The sequence below is a fragment of the Oreochromis aureus genome, linkage group 19, assembly GCF_013358895.1.
Source record: "Oreochromis aureus strain Israel breed Guangdong linkage group 19, ZZ_aureus, whole genome shotgun sequence".
Lineage (NCBI taxonomy): Eukaryota > Metazoa > Chordata > Actinopteri > Cichliformes > Cichlidae > Oreochromis > Oreochromis aureus.
In genome coordinates this window covers 24,480,806-24,493,973 of record NC_052960.1, presented here as the reverse complement: position 1 = coordinate 24,493,973, position 13,168 = coordinate 24,480,806, and the positions used below count along the sequence as shown (strand labels likewise).

The window sequence follows — 13,168 nt, the reverse complement described above, 5'->3', positions numbered from 1 at the left end:
AGTGTGGAAGTGTTTTATCTCTTAACCCCTTTAATGCCTATTCGAAGTAACCCTTGATGCTCTTGTCGGAGCCGAGTGGTTCCTATCATGTTTCATGCCTGCTTATAGAACAAGATGACTGGGTGTGCAATAGAAGGTAGTGAAGGTGGTCTCTGCCTATGCAGCGACCCTCAGAGAAACCCGCAAACTATTCTAATGGTCGTCAAACCACGTCTTTATTAATAAATACTGAGGTATCAAACCTCGTCATTAAGGGTACAATGAAAGTAGATAAATTTTGTCTTTATGGAGAAAAGAGCTAAAACGATTTGTTTTAAATAGCCACCAGGGGGCGATACCTGTGGCTGCAAAAATGTATGGTCCTATAGACGTCTAATTTGAAAAGGGCCCTTGGATTTGGCCAAATCCCAGGAGGTTGAATGTGTTCATCTGGAGGTAGCATTTTTTTTTTGTGGGAGAAATGTCTCATCGCTCATCCAGGACTGAGAAAGTCACTTGAATGAATGAACATAATCAAATTTCTGGGACTTTCCTGACGAGCTCACAGTGTCAGTTCTTTGTTTCGGGTCATGTTGAATACAAAATTAGGTGATAAAGTTACTCACTCATTCACAAGGTGTCACCACAGCGGGTCGTTCCACTTGTTTGATTTGACAGATTTTTACACCGGGTGCCTTTCCTGAAGCGACCCAAAAGAGATTTGTGTCTCCTCTCAGAATTGAAACTGAGATCTTCCACTTATTAGTTAAATCAGCGGTCCCCAACCTTTTTTGCGCCACGGACCGGTTTATGCCCGACAATATTTTCACGGACCGGCAATAAGGTGTCACGGATAAATACAACAAAATAAAACTAGTGCCGGTACCAAAAAAAGAAGATTTATTCATGACACACGTGAAAAGACCCAGGAAAACCGAGTTAACGATAAAAACGATAATAAAATAACGCTAAAAACCCTGAAAACCATACATTTTACACCTGAGCCTCAACTCTCGCGGCCCGGTACCAAACGACTCACGGACCGGTACCGGGCCGAGGCCCGGGGGTTGGGGACCGCTGAGTTAAATGAGGTAAACCACTGTTGTAAATTTTCGGCGTGCCACGTTTCAGAAAGGAGGATTATCCAGGGTTTGCTCACTTGTAGGTGACATCACAGTGGCTATGTCCATCTTTTGTACTGTCTGTGCACATAGTAATATTGCTTGCTTCATCAGTTTGTTAGTCATTCACACTCAGGTCCCCTTAGAATTCTTTTCTTCTGGCTTCCTTCATACTCATCCACAACAATGACAAAAGAGCCACATTAAACCTGCTAAAAAGAACTGTTGCTTTTCTGGGGAGATGTTTAGCAAAGTGTAACCATACTTGTGATTGTTCAGCTCCCTTTCATTGGGATCAGTCTGTATTTGTGCGGCATGGTGCTGCTGAGAGAGCTGTACCCCTCCCACACAGGCTCTGATACCAAAAATTCATCATGGAGAAATGTTTATTGTTATTGCAATTAAGAAAGAGAGTGGCTGAGATAAAATGTTGTTGTGTTCATGCTATTGCCATTTAGGGCATTGACTGTGAGCTCAGTGACTCACAAAGATGCACTAACGCCGTGCACAGTCATAACCTGTGCATGCCTGTCCGTTAAAAGTGACCGCTACTCAACTGTGGTCACGTTACGCCTGTAAGATTTTAGTCTGAGATTTTACTGAAAAGTGAAAAGGTGCTCTTTCACACATGAAGCTAACATGTTCAGATACTGTCAGAATAATGGAAACGGGGGGGAAATGGTTGACTGACTACAGCTACAAGGTGGACATTGTTACAAGTCATGGAAAAAAGCCTAGACTGTAAAAGAGGCATTTCAAGTAGTTCATCAGGAGTGAGGACTATTACAGACTAAAGGATAGAGGACAAACCAAAAAAAACAACATAATAGGGGCACTTAAAATTAGTGAAGGACTCGCACCAAAGCTGCTGCTCCATAACAATGTTTATTCTCTCTGACAGACATTGCAGCTAAACTACAATGTTTTAGTTTTTGTTTAATTTACAGCCTGCAAAAATTCATCTGGGACACTTGACGTCCCATTTTACAACCAGAAGTAGTATAATTTATTTTTATTTTTCCATGTATTTGATGGATGGAATAGTCTTAGGTAAGCATTGCAGTTCTTAATTGCTTTTTGCTATTGAATAAAATAAAAATGTAAAAAAAAAATAAAAGTTTCTGCTGGAATAATGGGTGTGAGCTAGCATCATAAAATTACAGTATATTTTAGCTTGAAGTTTATATTTTGTTTGAGGCTTGGTGCTCTAGAGCACTTTAATCATTAACTTTCCTTTTATTTCACCAATGAACTTAAAATGTGTTTTAGAGCTGACTTTAACAGGAAAAAATGTAAATACTATAAAAAATCATTTTGCCATTCTATTATTCATTTGATTTTTGAGAAGTGATTTGTTTTATTGGTAGTGTGGTGTTGAGTGTGTTTTTAGGGTAAAGCAGTGCATGTTAACGAATTGTAAAATGCAAAAAAATATAAAATACTGATTGTACAAAATTGTGTTTGTGTGATCTGTCCTACTTTATCTCTCCTTTTTTTTTTCTTTTTTTTTTTTCAGGGTCAAGTCGCCTAACCTGATAAGTTAGTTTTTGTTGTCAAATCACCAGTCACAGCTTTTAACAGCCTAAAGAAGCAATTAATACTGGAAAGTGTGTGCATGGGTTCGGGGAAAAGCAAAAACAGAGCAGCTCCAAAGGAATCCAAAGACATCCTGTGACTTAACGTCAAAAAGTCCAATATTGAGGAATTATTGTCAGAAATCATTTCCCATGCAGTTTCTTGGGAAAAGCAAATTTACCAGAGAACTAATCTCACTAATCCTTAACTAAATATTTGAAGAGGTTTAGAGGAAACTTATTTTTCTAATTATTTGTTTACAGATTCCTGCAGGGGGACAAAAACCACTAAACAAGTTGACCCTAAACTTAAAAAGAGTGATAGGTGTGTGATTTGCTGCCTCCGGGTGTCCATCGTAAATTTCTTGGTCAATAAGAAGTGGATCTTTAAGAGTGCTTTTGTAAAAAAAAAAAAAAAAACCCTCTAAAGTCCATTTAAAGTCCTAAATATATTAATTTTCTCAAAATTTCAACAACATAATTATAAAAGGTACAGTTTATACCAGAGGTCAAATCAGTGACTAGCAGATTAAGAGCTACTTGAAATATAAATGATATAAACAATAACTTGAAGGAGGATTTTATTTTTTTTTCTATTTGCAATAGTGTGCAAAAGTCTTGAGCCACCCGTAATTTGTTTATATTTTGCTTCAAATGAGCTGGACTTTCATGTGATTTTTAAAGAGGTCTTGAGCAATAGTTCTCCAGGCTTTCTGAAGGTCTTTTTGTGTTTTTATTTGGACATGGACTGCTTTTTCACTCATTTTCAGTCCACTTCTTGTGCCTGCAATTTTTAAAGGTTTTTGTTTGTATTGGTTATTAAGCCTCTCAAGACTGACCTATGAATCATTCAAGCATAAAAGTCACTTAAGGAATGAATCAGTGTTGTCTACCAATAACACTCAACTTAATAAAGAAATAGTTTTAAAATGTATCTTTTGGCACTTTTGTTTAGCTGGGAATAAATATGTTCCCAACTAAAAATGTAGCATATCTCAGCATGGTGTGCAATGTGTCCTTAAAATATTTCAGGAGATTAGACAAGTGGAGGACAAAAGAAGAAGCAGCGGGCCTAAAACTCTATCTATAGTAGATGAACAGTATTCGAAGGAAAGGAAAGAAACTCAGCAAAGACCTGGCACAGGACCTGAGAGATGCATCTAAACCTTTAGTTGATCCACCTATAGTTAATCAGAAATGTTTTCAGTGGAAGGGTAGCTATCAATAAGCCATTCTTATGGAAGGGAAATGGGGAGAAAAGGCTGAGGTAGGCCAAATTACACAAGAACTGTACTGAAAATCAGTAGCAACAGGCCTTATGGAGTGATAAATCCAAATTTAAATTGCTAGTTCAAATTTTTACCAGTAGTATAGAGTTGGTTAAGAGACAGGTAAAGTATGGTGGAGGTTGTGTCATGATCTGGGCTGCATCTCAGTCAGTTGGGAATCTTGTCAACTGACAAGATCATCAATCCAGACGTACCATAAGATTTGGATCCACCATGCAATACCACCTGGAAAGTATCTGACTGGCAACAGCTTCATTTATCAGCATGACAATGATCCCTGAATGCTAACAGTCATGGATTGGCCTCCCCACAGTCTGGATCTCTAGAGTATTGAAAGACAGCGTTTAAAGATGAGCTTTGAAAGTTCTTCAAGAAGCCAGGAGAACTATTTCTGAAGACTTAAAGAAATGACAAGAAAGCTGCCTAAAAGAAAATTGACCTCACAGCCCATTGTTCGTTCAGTGGGCTGGTTTCAGTCATTGTGCAAAGGTGTTTATAAGGCTGGGGTAACCTCCAGTTAGCTGAGACTGAAGAAGTCACTTGGATCAGTGACGAGACGTTTCTCCCAGTGAAAACGCTATGTCCAGATGAACAGAATGACCTTTTTGGGGGTGCCTAAGAGAGTTCCGACTATACTGAAGAATAAAGGTGATTATAACAAATATTAACTTTCAAGCTCATTAAAATTGTACAAACTCTGCCGTTGCCTTATAATTTATATTTTCGTGTATGTTTGCAGATGTTACAAGAAATCCCTGCACCCATTTCCTATTTTTCTAGAAAATATAAAGAAATTGGGGCTGCTTAAGACTTTTGCACAGTACTGTATTACAATAGAAAACCATGTTAGTGCTAGAATAGTATTTTATATATAAATTTAAGAAGATTCACCCTGTGAGCAGAAGATAATTGATTTTACTTGTATTGAAAGCCAGTTACCAACAACAGTCACTTCAAAGAAGAGAACCGTAAACCAGGCAAAGGTGGGGAGGAAGAACTGTCTTTTAACGGGAAGAGACCTACAGCAGACCCAGCCTGGGGAAGAGGCAGTCATCTCGATTGCAGAGAAGGAGCAGATAAGAGGAGCACAGAGACTAATCACATAAAGGGCTTAAACTAAAAACAAACAAACAAACAAAAAAAAACAAAACAAAACAAAACAAAAAAAATATATATATATATATATATATATATATATATATATATATATATATAGTCTCAAAAGCTATTTATCTCAATATAATTTTGTACTGTTTTCAAACATATTTTCTATCAGTGTAAGGCGAATCCGCTGACACAAGGACACTGAAGATTTTGGGGCTCCCGTGGAGCAGTCGCTTTCATTTTTGCCTAGCCGTAACAGCAGCAGCAGCAGCAACGCTGAACCCTCGCTCAACTAGTGGTTCCCGACAGGACGTGAACGCGGCATTGGCCAGGGGCGGGTAGGCGCTAACCGTGCAGTATGGCGGACGATGGAGACAGTTCGAGCGGACCAGTTGACACAAGCGGCGGGCAGGGGGCAGCGGAGGAGTCGGACGGGCTCGGCCTCGGAGGGATGTTGCTGAATATCAGTATTTTAGTTCTGGTAGCGGTGGTCTGTCTGGCGGTCTACCGACGGTGGGGCAAACGGCTATACTCGTACGCGGCCCAGGGCGACGAGGCCTCGGCGCTTCCCAAGATGAGGAGACGGGACTTCACTCTGGAGCAGCTGCGGGAGTACGACGGTATCCAGAACCCCCGCATCCTGATGGCCGTCAACATGAAAGTTTTCGACGTGACCAGCGGGAAAAAGTTTTACGGTAAAGGTGAGTGAGCAGTGGAAAAACGACCATCTTTACGATTGGGTGAGTTAGCTGAGGTGTCCCCGCTTGGGGTGAGTTGTCCCGAACCAAAATTTGGGCGCAAACCGTCGGGGTTAGCCTAGCTCTTTGGCTTTGTCTATGTTTTTGAATGGAGTGCTAGCTGTTAGCTAGCCGCTAGCACGACTTTTCTTCACGGGTTGTGACTGCAACTAAAGTTGCAGACATTTGAACCTTATATATATTAATGTACCGCAAACCTGAAACACTTTATGGTTAAAGTTATGCACCCGGGAGATGATTATTACGTTTTAGCAAGCTAGCCTGCTAACGCTAGCCTGTTAGCTTGTCGACGTGCACACTGAGCGAGTGTCTGGACTGGACCCGTCGCTTGTTTACAGTGATGGGACTCACCATGCATCAATTCTGGATAGTTTGCATGAATATTTTCACCTCAAATGACCTCAGAACTACTGTACTCGTACTGTATGTTTATTTGCGATTGGGAAAAGCACGTTTTGACGCCACTGTGTGAAGTTAAACGGAGTTACAGGGAAGAGAATGGCAAATCACGAAAAGAAGATGTGACACGTCTTTCACTTTGACCAAACGAATGTGACCTACTACTCTGCATTTTCTCTGGCTAGGCTGAGTCAGCCGTCAACTCTGCAATAAACTATAATTATTCAAACAGCAGTCTCATGTGTCAGTCTGCTACTTCACACTGAGAGGACCGAGCCAAGCAGGCCCTAAATCTGTCCACCTCACCAAGTTATGACACACTACCAGAGGCTCAGTGGAGCTGGCAGGACCGTGACATAAACTGTAGTGTATATTAGTCACACTGGATTTAATGCTGGAGAAACAGTTGATAGAAAACTAAAACAAGGCATAATCGATACTAAGTTAAATTAATAAAGATGTGCAACTTGGTAATGGTGGTGTTTTCTGCTGTTCCATCACCACCTTCCTTGTCAGATCTGATGCATTTGTCATTTGTTGTGGCATTAAATAGATCCACCCTTTGATCAGAAATTATATTAAGTCACTTGCATCCCTGCAGTTGTAGCTGTCACTCACAGCTGTTGCTCTGGAGTCTTTCAGGCACTAATGTGGTTCAGTGAGCTTTTCTTTTTTGTTGCATATCAAGTCAACATGAAAAAACCAGCATGATTTAGTAAATGTCTATGTTGCACACTGACGTTTCATGTGAAGTGCAGGCTGGAGTTTTATCTCTAATTCTCGTGGTTGGTTGTGAAAGGTAAAGAGTACTCCTTATCTTTGAGCTGATTAGGAGCTCTGCTTCATAAACTCTTAAGCGGTGCCAGAGTGAGGATTGATCTGTGTTGGGTTGCACCGTTATATTAGAACAAAACCAGAGAGCCTGCAGAGTTTACACATGCAAGTCAGATGATTCTCCTCTTGGAAGATGATGAAGGATTCAAAACGTGGAGAAAAACTTCAGGAGTTTTATGAGACTGTATATCACTGGTCCCTTTCGAGCGATAATAAACTCAGATATCAGAAGCAGAAGTCCCTTAGTGTAACACACGTCCTTATAAAAATTAATCTTGCTGGCAGATGTTACAAGACTGGGCTGTAACAAAGGCAGGCAAATACTGGATGTGAACTGATTAGATTACAATGTTTGTTTGACTAAAGCCCTCAGTGCTAATAATGTGGTGAGTTTTGTTGCAGGTCGAGTTTAGAGTAACAAATTGTCATATGTGACAACAGGAACCTGTCATTTCTGTGGCATTTCTACAGGACAAAAAATTAGTTCTTTTTCTAACAACTGCCTATTCATTGCAACTCTGAAGATTTGCATGATATGATTTTTCTTTTTAATGCAACAAGAAGAGTTGTAAGGACTCATTCCTTTTGAGTGGTGTGAACGGGTGAATGTTTGGCATTTCTGCTTGAAAAGTGCCCGTTGACATGATTAAATTTCTGCTTGAGTAACTGATTAATTGACAGTGTTGCAGCCCCAGTTAAACTCTTGTGCAACTCAGGAAATGCACTCCTCAGGTTGCTGATACTGAGTTTCAGATTACAATATGATCATACTAATCTATCTCCAGACTTCTAATAAAAACATCAGTAGTGCTCATTCAGCATCTACAATGTGGATGATTTTAAAAACAAACAATTTTTTTAATGTATTTATTTGGCAGCTTAATGAACACGTTCATGCGCATCTACTGTTCTGGAAAACTTTTAATGTGAAGCAGCTGCTATAGTCACAAGATGCAAGTCTGAGTTAATCATAAAAGGTTAACTTGTTGCTTTACTGCAACTTTATCTGTATACTTTCCCTTATTCTCGGTAAAACCATGTGATGCCTTTGCGCTGCACACACAGTGGAGCTCAAACACTTTGTTGGTTATTTGATTAGTTAAAGGAGATATGAAAGTACTTTAACTCTTACTCATTCTTGCTGTTGTTTGTTTCTCAGATGGTCCTTACGGCATTTTCGCTGGCCGGGATGCTTCGAGAGGCCTGGCCACCTTCTGCCTGGAGAAAGACATCCTGAGGGACGAGTACGACGACTTGTCAGATCTCAGTGCTGTACAGATGGAGAGTGTTAGAGAGTGGGAGATGCAATTTATGGGTACGCTTATGAAGAGAAAATACACTCGTATTGATTTAGCTCAGATTTCACAACAGCACCCATCATATTAAGTGAGGATCCAAATAGCTAGACAGCACTGACTGAGTTTTAATCTTCTGTTTGTATTGATTTCGAGTTTACTTCACTGTCCAAAAGACTGGACCCTCAGGCCTGTCATTTTGGGGAAAAAAAACACTACTTGCAGTCATTATGTAAGTAGAGCCTCACTAAATACTCGTTAGTGACTTATTAGGCTTTTAAAGGTGAGTCAGTGGTGGAAAAACCATCAGTGGACCAAATGGGTCAGCAGCCTCAGTTTCCCCCTTCTTGTAGAAAGTATGGAGAAGCAGCTGTAGCTAAAAGCTCTTTTCATAACTCATTAATCTGCTAATGAAGTGACCTACTGTTTCTGCCATACGGGCATCTTTTGCTTTTTGCCATACACCTATGGTGATGCCATAAAGTGTCTTATTTACTCTGGAAACAGACTAATTACTGTGTGTGATATAAAGATCAGAAGTAGTACACTGTCAAATTATATCAGCAATTATTTTCACTATGGACTATTTGCAGTCTATAGTTAAAAACCTGCAGTTAATTAAAATATTTTTTAAGAAAGGGAGGTGTTGAAGGATTTGAAGCTACAAAATTATATTGTTATTCTCTTCAGGCAAAAATTGGTCTGAGCTTCTCAGATACAATGATTTGATCCATTTCTTCAGTATGTGCTTTGGAGAACTTCAATACTTAACAAATGAAGCAAACACTCTTTAGTTTTGGGATATTATAACAAGTTTTTTGCTGTTTTCTCACATTTTAAAGAATGACACTATAGCAACAAAAAGCCATGAAGATGAAGAAAAAAATCATCACACTTAGGAACAAAATAACAGCTGACAAGAATCACAGAAATGACTTTTTTAATTAGGTCATATAGATGCAAATCAAAAGAAATGTAATAATGATTTCCAGATTTATTTTATGTCTTCTTTAAGAGATAAATAAGATATGAATGGCTTCCATGATGTGTTTCACTTTCAGCTCTGAATGTTTGTTGGTTGTCTGGAGTTGAACAAAACTTTGGAGTGAACTTGAAAGAGACATGCAAAAAAACAAAAACATAAAAAACCCTGAAAATATCTCCCGCTACCACATCTGCAGCAGAGCAGTTAACAACAGGAAGCACTGAAACTGGAAGGAAACAAAGGCCTTCATTTTCTGACACGTCATAATCCAAGGATTATTCTGTGCTCGCTGTACATGCAGCACAGTGTTGGATCCTGTTACAGTCTGTCATTTTAAAACTCTCCTTGTGTGATTTACCTCAGATCTACTGTATTAGTGCCTAATTTTGGACTGGAACTCGTCTGAAGTACTGCCGGGCTTCTGCTTGCTTAAATAAGACTTTAAAGCAGGACTGAGCAGCTTTGACTGAGTTGGTGAATCCCAAACTGCAGTTGATTGAATCTTACAAGAGGATGACAGCATGTCATTTACACTCAGCACTGTTCCAGCCCAAAGTTGTATCTTGACATCGAGGGCAAATGTATTCACTTAAGTATTGAGAGAGAGGTTTGGGAGCTTAAATCACCAGTTGATTAATTTACTGACATAAAACAAATTATAAAGTAATAATTTTGGTTCCAGCCTCAAACACGTAAGCCTTCCCAAACTAAGCCTAAAAACTGAGCATCTTTGATTTTTGGACTGTTGCTGATTGTCTCACACATGGGTCAGATGTCTTGTTTTTATCAGCCAAAACCAGTCTGCTGATTCAGCCTCGGGGGGTCAACGGTCACTTTGTGTGTGTCTGTCTTTTAGGGCAGCCAGCACACATGCAGGCCCAGATTTCTGTTTCCGCCCTACAGTCATTTATAAATCCAGAGAAAATTAGTGAACCCAAGCAAAGCCAAATCTTTATCAGACATGCAATCCCTTATCTCCAAAATTTATTGACCACGTAAGAAAATTGAATGTACCCTGACGTCATATTTGAGAAGCCGGATTCACCAGCTGTCTGACATTTTACTTGGAAACCCAGCCAAACAATTCTTCTATTGCCCAGTTACTTGTAGGTTAGCTGTCTGTCAGGTGATTTTATTGATCACTCAGCCCTTAGTTTGAGCTTTAAATCCTTTCTGCACTTTCTTCCAGAAAAGTATGACTACGTTGGAAGGTTGCTGAAGCCGGGGGACGAGCCGTCAGAGTACACAGACGAGGAGGACATCAAGGACCACCTGAAACACGACTGAGAGGTTCCATCACTTCGACCAAAGCCAGGAGCCCCAAACAGCTGTGACAGGGCCCCCCCAGGCCCCCCTAGACCACTTCCTCCATTTCCTCCTGCCCTATTGGCCTACCTGCCACTCCCTTCTCCTGCCCCACTGGCCAAAATCTTCACTCCTGATTCTGCCCGGTGACATGGCTGCTCTGGAATGGCAGAATTCAAGTGTAAACACCCAGACCTCCCTCTTCTCTCCATCCCACAGAGATCACCACCAACAGAAAGCGATTGACTGCAAAAACCTTCGAGGAGCTTTTTTTATCGACAGCAAACACGTCTGGGGGCGGTGAGAGGCCTCGTGCCATTAGATGTATCTGAAACAAAAATCCTAAAATATTTTAATCATTTGTCCGGGGGGAGGGGGAAAGCGTGGTCGTCATGGTCGCCGCAGGGCATGGGTGGAGGCTGGTCCGAGGTAGTCAGAGAAACACATTGGTCTGAGATGATCAGTGGACTGGGATGGGGAAGCGGATTTCTCTCTTTTTATCTTTGGTTTAGTCACATTGCAACTGAAACTGCTTCAGCTTCGGACAGCTTATCAATCAATCATTTGATATATTTTTTTTCTTTTCTTTTCTTTTCTTTTTTTTTGTGTTCAAGTCATTGTCTCCCTTTGTTCAGAGGGCAGTGCTGTGGCCTAACCAAAGGCAATTGGCAGGGCGTCGCATTTTCCTGTTGTTTGTAGTGTATGCACTACTAGTTTTCTTTGTTTGTCACCATGTGATTGTATTTGTTGAGTAGCATAGAGGGAGGGCAGGGCGGGAGGGCAAATTTTTGTTTTGTTTTTTCTCCTTTTTTTTTCTCTTTTTTGTTTCCTTTTTATTTTGGATGGGAGGGGGTGGAGGGGTCAGAGGTCCTCGCCATATGAAACTTGTTTTGAATCACATCAGATGGACTGAATCAGTGATCGGGAATACAAAGGGAAGATGACAGGGCAGTCCTAATCAATCGACTCAATTGTTTACATGCCTCACAAGCCAGCTGCAAGTCTGTAGATTCCCCTGAAAATGGTCCAAGTATTAATTGTGCCTTATTTTGTTTGTTGTGTCAGTCCTGACCGGTCTAACAGAGGAGGCAAGCAGAAGGATGGAGGTGTGGGCTTTTCCTAGACTCGGTCCCCCAGACTTTTAAGAAGGCATATGTTCTATCAGTCGTCCATGCACAGACTGTAATATTTCCCCACTTCACAAACTTTGTAAATAGTCCGTATGAATTACTCAGTGTTACTGCCATATTTATGTAGTTGATGAACTCCATATACGTATAATGCTATGTCGTATTGGCCAAACCCCCCCTCCATTGTTTGTTTTTTTTATTTTTTGTTTTTCCTTCTTTGCGTTCTGAACTTCTTTTAAATGTGGGTGAATTTCCAAACGGGGGGAAAATAAAATACAAGGAGCGTTGCAGTGTGCTGCAGGGTGGGACCGGGAGCTGTTATTGCAGAAAATTCTTTTCAGAGCCGTTGCTTATCCTGTAAATATATCTATCATTTTATTAAAGCATGTGCAACAACAAAGTGAGCTATGCTGAATTCCCACCACATCATGTATTTAAATGTTGGGCGTGTGTGTGTGTGTGTCTGCGTGACAGAAGCAGGAAGGGATTTGTTCATGCATAATAAATCAATTTGGTTAATAATTGAAGATGTCTGGAATTTATTTGAGATGCGTGATTGGATCGTTAGCAGGAACACAGTTTTCTCGTAATTTAAGTGTTTTATCACTGGGTGTCTTTCCATCAGCCCTGTTTGCTTTCTTCAGACAGCGATGGTGGGGGAACAGTCATGCTGGGTGGGACACGCATGCAGTAATTCAAAGTTCTGTAATGTAATGTGTTTCTAAGAAGAAAAGAAAATGTGCTAAGAGTTTGACAAAATGTGAGGCTGCTTCTAGTTTAAGAGTAAAAACCTTTGTGTTTAACTAAGAATTAAAATTACTGTTCGATACTGCACTAATTTTAAAAAATGTATATGTTGTAGGAAATACTTGGGGTGACTTTAATAATGAGCAATTTTTTATTTAATAGGATTTGAATGAATCACTCGGCCTCATCAGGACAGGTTTGATTTGCTTGGTTAAGACAACCCATACATAAAATGTCCCTAACAAAAGAAGTAGTTCAAACGTGAAACATGCAAAAGAAGTACCACACGCAGCAACATGTTTGCATGAAACTGAAACATGACTTGGGTTAACAACACTAATATTTTGATACCGTAGCTCGCTGGTACATTAGGACCAACATTTATAACATGCAAATCTTTGCAAAGACTGATAAATTCGGCCTCCTATTGCTGCACCTTCTGGAAGTCTACTCATATATAAACATACTGGATTAACAGTCTTGTGTATGCAAACATTTGCAGTACTGAGCAAAAATTTTGAAACACCCTTTGCATCCTGTATCGGAGGAAAAGCAGAGTTTGTACAGTTCTAATGAGCTTTGAAAGTCAGTGTTTTGTATGAGGACCTTTTTTCTTCAACAGAGGCTGCAATCTCTTAGACAAACTTT

The 13,168-nt window shown here is 40.1% G+C and overlaps 1 protein-coding gene across 1 annotated transcript; it reads left to right on the top strand.

The window, feature by feature from the left end:
• The first annotated feature begins 5,256 nt into the window (after nt 1-5,256).
• Nucleotides 5,257-12,300, top strand: pgrmc2 (progesterone receptor membrane component 2). The gene is made up of 3 exons (XM_031750930.2): nt 5,257-5,768; nt 8,218-8,373; nt 10,528-12,300. The coding sequence occupies exons 1-3, from the start codon at nt 5,426-5,428 to the stop codon at nt 10,623-10,625; spliced, it is 597 nt and encodes a 198-aa protein (XP_031606790.1). The 5' UTR covers nt 5,257-5,425; the 3' UTR covers nt 10,626-12,300.
• The last annotated feature ends 868 nt before the right edge of the window (nt 12,301-13,168 follow it).

Coding starts and splice junctions, on each gene's coding strand:
- pgrmc2 (XM_031750930.2), top strand. CDS start 5,426: ATGGCGGACGATGGAGACAGTTCGAGCGGACCAGTTGACACAAGCGGC. Junction 5,769..8,217: donor GAAAAAGTTTTACGGTAAAG/GTGAGTGAGCAG, acceptor TTTGTTTCTCAG/ATGGTCCTTACGGCATTTTC. Junction 8,374..10,527: donor GTGGGAGATGCAATTTATGG/GTACGCTTATGA, acceptor ACTTTCTTCCAG/AAAAGTATGACTACGTTGGA.